The 10,658-nt window shown below is 40.5% G+C and overlaps 1 protein-coding gene across 3 annotated transcripts; it reads left to right on the top strand.

The window, feature by feature from the left end:
- Positions 1-423: 423 nt before the first annotated feature.
- slc30a9 (solute carrier family 30 member 9) lies at positions 424-10,210 on the top strand. Of its 3 annotated transcripts, XM_034883935.1 has the most exons (20): positions 469-592; positions 925-961; positions 992-1,122; positions 1,231-1,419; positions 1,597-1,614; positions 1,709-1,756; positions 1,945-2,044; positions 2,329-2,421; positions 2,576-2,658; positions 3,198-3,256; positions 3,674-3,741; positions 4,813-4,971; positions 5,259-5,394; positions 5,480-5,519; positions 5,611-5,682; positions 6,462-6,569; positions 6,858-7,023; positions 7,823-7,952; positions 8,467-8,580; positions 8,737-10,210. In XM_034883935.1, exons 3-20 carry the CDS (start codon positions 1,014-1,016, stop codon positions 8,779-8,781), a joined length of 1,737 nt encoding a protein of 578 aa, XP_034739826.1. In that variant the 5' UTR covers positions 469-592; positions 925-961; positions 992-1,013; the 3' UTR covers positions 8,782-10,210. The 3 variants fall into 3 exon arrangements, with proteins under 3 accessions (XP_034739824.1, XP_034739827.1, XP_034739826.1); XM_034883933.1 differs by lacking the exon at positions 925-961 and having other exon boundaries at positions 424-592; positions 973-1,122; XM_034883936.1 differs by lacking the exons at positions 925-961; positions 1,597-1,614 and having other exon boundaries at positions 424-592; positions 973-1,122.
- Positions 10,211-10,658: the final 448 nt, after the last annotated feature.

The following is a 10,658-nucleotide window of genomic DNA, read 5'->3' as shown; positions in this document are numbered from 1 at the left end:
AACACAAACTATTTTATTTTAATACTACATATAGCAGAATATTTCTGGTTAATGTTACACATTACATAAGAAGAGAACTGGAAAAACAATTAAATTTCAGGAGGAAGACATTCTTATATATTTTGAAAGTCATGAGATGGGGAAAGATCTTATTTAACAAAGATTTTTTTTAAACAGTTCATTTTATTAAGGAAAAGCCATATTCGCAAGAAGAAATGGGCGGACTGCAAACCAAACAATGGACATATTTTTATGAAGAACTGCATTAATATGGCAACCTTATAAGATACATTAAAAAGAGAAGGCAATGAAGACTAATTTTTTGTTGGGATGTTTATGTAGGCTACATTAGGGAGGTGTCGATGGTCGTGGTTCTTCAGACAAAGTGAAAAAAAGACAACTTAAACTGAATGAGCTCTCGCGAGAAGACAGTCAACGTCACTTTTGTGTCACAGGTCACTGCGTGTGTGTGTTGTTTGCAGTGTTACCATTACCGGTAGTTTAGTCTCGCTTTGCCAGACCCTCCTCCGAAGTTTGGTCATATATTCTAAAATGGATACAGACTATGCAGAAAAAACATCACAATAGAAAGGTACTGTCTTTCTTAAATGACCTTATCTAAAAGTACTCGCTGTTCAGTTGTAGTTGTTTCTGAGTAAACAAAATGTTACACAGTACTTGTTACTTACGGTGGCTAACGATGTTAGCTCACGGTGCTAGCTAGTCGGTGTTGGTGGCGCTGCACCAGCGTCAGTACGGGAAATATATTTGACCATCCAACCGATTATCAATGACAAACATTTCAATTAGCCACCAATGCCACTTGTGTTAAACACTTTAGTTTGTTTTACATCGACGCTATCGTTACTGCTTGATGAAACCGTCAGGTGTTGAGAGGCGATGTCTTGCCGTTAATCTGTTCAGTTGACAAGCTAACACCACAGTGACCGTGCTATCTGTGACTCCGCATAGCAAGTTCCTGCACTTCGGTACCAAGCCCCGCTACAGCGAGGATGTTCCCCAGCCTGGCCCACAGACCATGGCATGTCTTCTGCAGGCTCTCCTTGCAACACAGGGCACCCCTATCACAACGGTCCTCGAGGATCCCCCAGCTGTGCCACGGTGAGGACTCATTCCACATTATGGCTCGTACTACTGTGTTTTCTCTTGAACCATAGTTTACAATGCAGTACAAATGAAGAAACGTTTATCATACGTTCTGTCACACAGGTTTGAAGAGTCGAGGCATACATAACGTGTGTTTCAGCCTCCCAGACTGCCGTGTTGCTTCTCTAGGGCTAGGCAAGGTGCAGTACTACTCTACCTCTGGCAACAGTAAAGATGGTCCCCCAAAATCAGCATCAGGTGATGCTCCAACAGCAGAAAAGGTCCTGTCTGCTGCTGCAAAAGCCACCCCAGGTTCACCAGCTGACTAAATTTAATGTTTCAGAATACCACAGATTCAGAAGTTGTTGAGATGTTTGCTGTTTATCTGTTCTTGGCATTTTGTGTGGCTCTACATTGTGTACATTAACATATTGTGTACCTTTTTATAAGCTAAAACTGTTGTTTTATTGCATGCCCTGTCATCATTAGCACCGGAAAATGTTTCTGGTAAGTGTAGATGTTTAGGAAAATTCCAAAGTCTTCCAGAAGAATTTCCGTTTAGTTTACTTCTTTGATTACATTTCAATCTTTTCTCTCATAGGTGCAACACCTCAGGGACTGACTAAAGCGGAGACAATTCAAGTGAAAGGTAATTAACAATATTTGTGGATGCTTCACATGAAACAGATTTCAAAATAAGACTCACTGCCTTACTCTTGAGTTACCTATATTCTTAGCATCTTCAGAATGTGGGTGTGATTTGATGACTTGCACAACCATGAGGACTAATGAATGTAGATGAAACCCTTTCTCATAATCTCCCTCTGTCATATGCAGTTCGAGCAGTCCTGAAGAAAAGAGAATATGGAACCAAGTACACTCAGAACAACTTTATCACAGCAGTCAGAGCCATGAATGAATTCTGCCTCAAACCAAGGTAACCCCAGTTTCCCAAACAAATGGTGTTACATTTCATTTATTTGATACATATTCACTGCGCCTAAAGCTGAATTGAAGGCTTATCTGTTCAGTGTAACCATGGTCAGTGCTAGCTGAGATGCAGGCAGACCCTAACACACATTCTTTTGAGTTAATAAGAAAACATGCTGTTGTCATTAGCAAATATAAGACTGTCTAACATCGTTTAACCCAGGTCTTCCTAAATCCCCCCCCCCCCCCCCCCCCCCCCCTTCCCCTTTGTGTGTCTGTGTGTGTTCAAAGTGATCTGGAACAGCTTCGAAAGATCAGAAGACGCAGCCCTCACGACGACACGGAGGCTTTCACTGTCTTTTTGCGGTCAGATGTGGAGGCCAAGTTAGTTCTCCACCTTTTTGCTTTACACCTCAAAAGATCTACAGAATATAACCAATATGTGTACTCCAACAAATTATTGCTCAAAACACCAATTTTCATTCATGTGTCTCTTACGTTTTGTGATTCATTCTTTCTTTCTTTCTGTGACTGTTAGAGCACTAGAGGTATGGGGAAGCCATGAAGCTCTAGCCCGAGAGAGAAATCTCAGGAAAGAAGTGGAGAGAGAGTTTCAAGAAAGTAGGTTTATTTTTTTATTTGTCCCTTTGTGAACATGGAATAATAATGTAAATAATGCTTTTTGTCTCAAAGCAAAAGTGCAACATGTAATATCTCGTTCCCATTCAAAATCCAAGTAAAAAAAAAAAGTGATATTTAGAAGAGTGTACTCTTTCTTACCTCTGACCAGTTACAAGGTGACGAGCTTCAGGGTGTCCCTGCTTGGGAAATAGTACAACACATACCTTTTTTTTTTAAATTCAGAATTGTCTTTTTTACACTGCAGTCTTTTTTTTTAATAAACAAGATACTGCATGATAATTTGTGAGCTTTAGAGATCCTGGTAGGCAGATTTTGTTACTTTTGGATGGAGCCAGGCTAGCTGTCTCCCCCTGTTTCTATTCTTTGTGCTAAGCTAAGGGGGGCATTTCTCTAATGCTCAGTACATACCTTTTGTGAATATTTGTATAACTAACCTTATTGTTTAACAGCTGTTAACTGATTATTTTGTCTGTTGGACATCTTGTTATTGTTTAAATCTCCTATTTGTTGACCTCCAGGTATTTTTAGGAATCAACAGTTGTTAAAGGAATACAAAGACTTTTGGGGAAACACTAAGGTGAGCTCTTTTGTCCTGTCATTTAGTTTGATAATGTGATTAATTCTGAAATGTTTTATGTGTGAAAGGGATAAGAGTGGACATTAGTGATGTATTTGTGTGACCTTTTTCTCAGTTACAGAGGTCACTACGTCTGCATAATTATTAATGTCATTGTCTGTTGTCATATATGAAGATCAGTAGTGTTATTTTGATGTCTATACTGTACGGATCTACACTGTTTTGGTATGGCATGGTGTATTCTATACTCTGCTGGCTTGTTACTCCTCCTTGTGTTCTCACACTATTTTTCATGAGATAACATTAACTGTATAAGTCTGTTATGATGACATAGCTGGACCTTCCCAGTCATGTGTATATTACATCAAAGACCGGTTGCTACATTTCACTGAAGTTGTTTTTCTTTGTTCCAAAAAGCCTCGATCAGGCCAGAGGACAACTTTCCTACAAGGACCGGGGAAGGTGGTCATGGTCGCTATTTGCATGTACGTTTTAATACTCTCGCCCTTGTTTGGTTTTGCTGTGAAGTCTTTCTGTACTCAGTTACTTTGCTGAGTTGTAGCACACACAGTGGGAGGTATTGGATTAGAGAGGAACCACGAGTCTGTTCTCAGCAGTATGTCGGGTGAATATCAGAGTGTAACGTTTAAGAGACAGTAGACCTACTTTCATTTGATCTTTTATTCTAAAAAAAGAAGAGAACCCCCAGCACCCAGAGTTTTAACACTCAAAAACAAATCTCAAAGATGTGAAAATTGTATTAGAAACTGCATGGGCATGATATCATGTGGCCTATTTGATTAGGATGATTGCATTACAGGACATGTGCAGTCACATGAACAGCAAAATGTTTCCTTCACTTAGTATGCACAAGGACTCACAGGACTCCAGTGGTTAAGTACTGAGTTGAGGAGAGGTCCAGTCTGTTCTGTGTTTCTGGGGCATGAGGACAGAAAAGCTGAATGTGTCTTTAGCTTGAAACAAGCTAGTGCAAACCACTGCTTAGCTTGTAATGCTAGTCTTTGGGGCACTGGTAAAGTAAAGTGAAATTGCTATTTCTATATCACTAACAAGGCTCAAAATAGCACCACACTTCCACGGTAGCATAATGAGGGTCCTCACATGTAAACCCAAGACTTGAGAACTTTGTAAGGGTACAGACAGTTTATTACAAAGGTAGTTTTTAAAGACAGTACCGTTCGGTATACAGGCATGCTCCATCTTGGGTAAACACTCATCACCAGTCGAACGACAAACACCGTGCTTGAGCCATGTTATTGATTACTGGTTACACAGCGTTCGTGGTTGAAAACATATCCCAGAGAACGGTTGACTCGGTACACGTGTTATTAACACGTAGATTAATTTTGCACCGAAATTGTCCTTTAACAGCCACATTATCACATAGATAACTGTTTCTGTCCAGGACCAGCTGTTTATTAAATCTGTAGACCACCAAAGTCAGAACTACTGTTAACCATTAAATTATGTTGTCGATGATAAACGTTTTTAATGCCCTTTGAGCGCTTAATCTACTTATTTTTCCTTGCCCTCAGCAATGGGCTGAATTTCATCTTCAAGCTGCTGGCTTGGGTCTACACTGGATCGGCTAGCATGTTCTCAGAGGCCATCCACTCTCTGGCCGACACCTGCAACCAGGCACTGCTCGCCCTGGGAATCAGCCAGTCTGTCCGCAACCCTGATGCTGGGCACCCGTAAGCACCACACCTTATTGTACTGTTAAAAAAAAAAAGAAGAGAATGATGATGAGAGGAACGTGAGCTGTCGCCAAAAGGAAAATGGGTCATTATGACAAGAGTAGAAGTATAGGTGGAAGTTTACACATTAAGAATTTTGCACAAGTACTGTTAGAAGTAATCCTTTTACAAACAGCGTTTTTGCAGAGGGAAGGTATATAATTGTTGTTGATGGGTAGAGAACCTGTCCTGGTTTTGTTCAAATGACACTCTCGGCTGTAATAGAGGCGCTACGTCTTTTCCAGGTATGGTTTCTCCAACATGCGCTACATTGCCTCTCTCATCAGCGGCGTGGGCATTTTTATGATGGGAGCAGGCCTCTCCTGGTACCATGGCATCATGGGATTGCTGCACCCACAGTCAATTGAATCTTTGTTATGGGTGAGTGTCTAGGTTGACTCGTGTCTGTAATACAAGAGATATCAAGGAAAATAATGACCCATTACGTCACTTCTCTGTGTTGCAGGCTTACTGTATTTTGGCAGGCTCTCTGGTGTCTGAAGGAGGTTGTTTATTAAAATGAAGTTTTTGATCATGACATTCGGACATAAAGTATAATTTTATACTGAAACATCTTTTTCTTTTTGCCTTTCTCAGCCACATTACTAGTAGCCATAAATGAGATAAAGAGGAGCGCCCATCTACATGGAGTGTCTTTTTATGAATATGGTATGTACGGCGGAAATATCTTTTATATTAATTGATGATGCTTTGAATGCCATTTACACCTGGCATTACAATGAATCTATATTGATCAGGCAGCAATTTATAATTTGCCCTGTCGTACGTACAGAATAAACAATACAATAAATTACAGTATAGACAGCCAGGATGAGAAAATAATACATAGAGTGGCAACATATGAGAAGAAAATGGACCCAGGAGGATGTTATGCAGCTTCCAGGTGTCGCCAAACCGAACCCGAGCCACAGGACCTCTTCACCAACATGTTACCTGGAAAGCAGACAGTCACAAATACACAGGACGCAAAACTGAAGCGCATCATTCACACAGATTGGAGAATGAAACAATCACACAAAGGAAGAGGGAGAGACAAGAGGAGAGTTTGAATCCTTGATGACGGAGATCCCGATCCATATACGTGAAGTGGGGCACTGAGGGCCAGGAGAGAGCTAGAAAGGGTCCCTGGACGACCAAGTACATCTGCCGGCAGTTTGAAATGAATGACTCTTACCTCTGGAGTAGAAGAAAGCAGGTGTTTCCTGTCATTGTATGCAGACGTGTCTTTCAGTCAGAGTTGATTTGCATATTGGGAAGGAAAGAAGTAAATCAGATCATTTATCAACCATAATTCTACCAAGGACATATATCTGTCAACAAATGTTGATAATAATAATGTTGATAATACCAGACTTGGTGCAATGTGGATACGTAGCTCTTGAAAATTTGGGTGTAATTGTGGTCTTACATGGTTTTTATGTGTGCAGTTATGCAGAGTCGAGACCCCAGTACTAATGTAGTGCTGCTGGAGGATACTGCTGCTGTATTAGGAGTCATCATGGCTGCCGGCTGCATGGGCCTCACCTCACTTACAGGTAACCAAAGAGACATTAATGGATTATTGGAGTCAATCAGTTTCAATCTATTCTATTGCCCTTAGTCATGCATTTAATGAGTTCATGATTTATTGCTTCCTTTAATCTTCTCAACCAGTACTGTGATTTATTATTCTTCAATTGATAAAGTTCATAACAGGATAATCCTTGTAATGTTTTTGCACTTTAGTCTGCAATGTTAATGTTGGCAATGATCCATATTTCTAAAGTTTTACTGATTCCCTTTCTTTTAATTTCTTTTCCTCTGTCCCTCTGCGCCTGCCCCAGGTAACCCCCTCTATGACAGTATGGGTTCAATCTGCGTGGGCACATTGCTGGGCGCCGTCTCAGCCTTCCTCATCTACACTAACACAGAGGCTCTGCTGGGTCGCTCCATACAGGCTGAACGTGTACAGAAGCTTACAGAGTTCCTGGAGAACGACCCTGCCGTAAGGTCAGCAAATGAGAAGGCCTACTCTATGTGCACACACCTCCATGGCTATGAACCAGGTCTGGAATCATTCATGTGTATCCAAATAATCCCAACTCAAATCCACATGATCTAACAGTGACTTTAAAGAGCCACTAATGTCAATGGGACAAAATTCAAGTTAAAATCACATTAACTTACCTAATTTTACATGCAACTCGTTTTAAGAGCAAGCTGTACAAAGGGATCAACTGTAATTACTCTGTCCCAGCATACACATGCGAGTAACTTTAAGAACTTAAACTTTTGGTTTTGCAACCAGTTTCATTCTTTTATTCTAAACTCCACTTGATTTATGAGGACTATGGTTAACTGCTCCTCAGATCTCTGCAGGGTAAATCCAGAGCTAGGGGGACAAGTTGTCAAATTTGGGTTTTCCGGTGCCTGATTAAAACAACTTTTAAATGTGCCCGTTTCACCAAAACCAAGTTCCTTCCCAAGATTATTTTGCAGAGAAACATTTGCTCTGTCTGGCGGTTAGCGCTGGCCAAGACCATTGGGATTGGTGTGAGAAAAAAAACGCCTATACACCAAACCATGTTTTTCTCCTATCGAGGAATGTTGTGTGGAAGTGCTAGACGTACCTCTGCAGCACTGTGGAGATACTGTAGGTCTGACAATGCAAGACCACATTTTATGTCATACTCGTTATAAACGCACCGTTTAGCGAAAGTCCACTAAAGTATCCTGCAACATGTTTTGTTCTCTGACTGAGTTTTCAGTTTGATCATTTTTATTCCTGCTATGTTTTCATCATGATCAGGGCCATCCACGATGTGAAGGCCACTGATCTGGGACTGAGCAAAGTGCGATTCAAGGCTGAAGTTGACTTTGATGGCCGAGTGGTGACACGGTCTTATCTGGAGAAACAAGACATTGACCAAATCCTCAATGTAAGTTGTTTTTTCACTCCCTTTGTTTCCTTCTATTTGAATATTTTCTGATCACTCATTTTTATTATTGTGGTGTTTAGTATGTAATAAGCATGTCTTTTGAACACTACATTATGACTCCATCTGTCGCTAACAACTGCTAAGGACACATTGAAAAAATCACAGATCAATTCATTTTTTTGGGTCATTAAAGGATAATTCCAGTTTTTATGCTTTCTTGTTTATGCCATCGCAGTGAACGAGTTGTGTAAGAGTGAACACAATCTTGAATGAAAGGATCTACAACATACAGTAACGCAGGCCACAATAGCTTCTCTCTAGATTATCTAAAGAGCAGACCTTTGGATATGTTGTCTCCTGATTGAGCTTCAGTCCAGTTGAATTTCTAATCCAAGCTTGAGTTAATTTGCAACTGGGATGTTGTGTTTTCCTTGGCTTTTGCTGTATCCAACATGCTTACCTTGTATCTTTACTGACTGAAGGTAAGTGTGTGCTTTTTTTTTTTTTTCTGCAGGAAATTCAGCAGGTGAAGACCCCCGAGGAGCTGGAGAACTTCATGCTGAAACACGGGGAGAACATCATTGACACCCTGGGGGCCGAGGTGGATCGCTTGGAGAAAGAACTCAAGGTTCTGAAATATTAAACTTGCTCAAATAGTTTTCTAGAAATACCTAAAAACTCCTATTTTTTTACATTTCATGCAGTTGTTCCTATATTTGCTAGTTGGAATATATCTGCACAGCAAAGACCGATTTGTATCTTACCCTGTTGTTTTTCTCCGTAGCAACGAAACCCAGAGGTTCGTCATGTAGACTTGGAGATACTATAATACCTTACGGGTCATCCTGCTGTTACAAGAAGAGGAAAAGGTGAAAGGAGGGCTAAGCCTGCCTCCGCTATCACAACTCATCAAGTCTTACTGTCCAAAAGTCCACAGCCACACTCGAGGACGGTGTTTGGGCAATAATCATTCTTTCTTTGTGTTTGTTGAACTTCAGTTAGCCGGATGTTTAACCTGCCAGAGAGCCACTTTTCACATTCAAGTGTGAGTGATCCTGGCGTAAGACTGAGAACTGTAATTAGTCTCCTTGAATTTTAAGAGAAATTAGAATCTCTGTTGCATTTCACATACATCTATGACAGTATAGTCTCCTGGTTGTTTGGTTGACCTCACATTCCTGCATGAATGTGTTTGGATTCGGTTGAAATCAGGACCATTATCATAGTGGACTTGTACTTTAATGTGAAGAAGCTTGAACCACAGTGGTAGTGTTTCGTTGATTAGTACAAAGGAAACCTTAGCGCTACATATTCAAACCAGACTTATTTAACTGCAAGACGTTAGTTGTTTTTTTTCTATAAATTTGAAAACAAAGGAAGTGAAGACGCCACGATGCTCCTGCAGGTTCTCTAATGAAGACAGCTTGTGGTGGATAGATTGTATTGCTATTAGAGTGTAAAACGGAAAAGAAAAAGATCTTAAAAGGTGTTAAGAATTTTCATTTGATTGTATGCTAGAGTTGAAGAGTGAACTAAAAAAACAGCACTTATTGAGCATCAGCCTATGCAAAACTTAATTAGAAAACAGTGTTACCACGTAAAATCAATATAGTCCCATGATATTAAGAAAGAAAGTTTAAAGTCTTACTAAATATTGCATTAATTAACCATTTATTGGACATGTTCATCTTTACACAAGGTCAAATGGAAAGAGTTGAACATTCTTCCAAGCCAAGAAATTATATTATAGGCAGTGGCATCCCTCTCTCTCACACTTCATGTCTCAGCTTCACACTCCAAACTTTGATGTTCTCCAAACTTAGTACCTTTGTCTTGCGAGGTTCTGATCCAAAGATGTGGAACTGGATTGATGGAACTTTCCAGTGTAAATAAGTGGTCCATGATGACAAAATGTACCAAACGATTGGGTTGTCATCTTAATCATCTCAAACTGGTGTTTAATTATTCAGGATGTCACCCTGTACAGAGCAGTGTACCAAACTTATCTCCTACTTGGTGTAAAAAATACAGTGACTGCTTTTAATTTTCATTCTGCTTTTACTTTAGTCAGTCTGCGGCAGCACAGGACACACCTGCCTGTCAAAAACTATGCTTCAGGAGGCAGGGCCGAGTCATTTCATCTCTGTTGGGAGGATGGATATGTATCTTTGAAGGTGTTAATAGTGTAATAGTTCCCCCTGTTGGCTGTAACAAGGTTGCCACTGCTGAAGGAGTGAAAATAAATTTGAAATAATTTATTAAATATTTGGCTTTTCTTTTCCGTCATGTGCTCTGATCTCATTTCAACACTGCTTCATGTGAAGTTTCTGATTCACGGGATGTACGACAACGCTTCTCAAGATGTTGGTTTCGTAGGTGTAGAAGCTCCTACCTGGATTGTAACCCAAGTGACCTACCCATGGATGCATTCAAGACCTTCTGAACACAACTGGAACAGCAAAGAGGTGCATTTTAAATCCTAGCTTTTCGGATTGGAGGCCTGTTTTCTTGTTTTAAAGGTCCTGTGGAATTACATTTTTTTTTTTTGCACGCCTTCCCTCAGCCTGCCTACGGTCTACTGGTGGTTAGAAATGGTGATAGGTGTATACCGAGCCCTGGGTATCCTGCTCTGTCTCTGAGAAAATGAAAGCTCAGATGGGCCGAGCTTGAATCTTGCCCTTTATGACCTCATAAGCCCCCCCCCCC

This window comes from Etheostoma cragini, chromosome 10 (assembly GCF_013103735.1).
Source record: "Etheostoma cragini isolate CJK2018 chromosome 10, CSU_Ecrag_1.0, whole genome shotgun sequence".
NCBI lineage: Eukaryota > Metazoa > Chordata > Actinopteri > Perciformes > Percidae > Etheostoma > Etheostoma cragini.
The sequence above is the reverse complement of the archived record's forward strand: the minus strand, read 5'-3'. Positions and strand labels throughout refer to the sequence as shown.

Excerpts from the sequence above, each read along its gene's own strand:
- slc30a9 (XM_034883933.1), top strand. The coding sequence starts at position 1,014 with ATGTTCCCCAGCCTGGCCCACAGACCATGGCATGTCTTCTGCAGGCTC. Across the intron at positions 2,659-3,197 it reads GGAGAGAGAGTTTCAAGAAA|GTATTTTTAGGAATCAACAG; the intron begins GTAGGTTTATTT and ends GTTGACCTCCAG. Across the intron at positions 5,395-5,479 it reads CAATTGAATCTTTGTTATGG|GCTTACTGTATTTTGGCAGG; the intron begins GTGAGTGTCTAG and ends TCTGTGTTGCAG.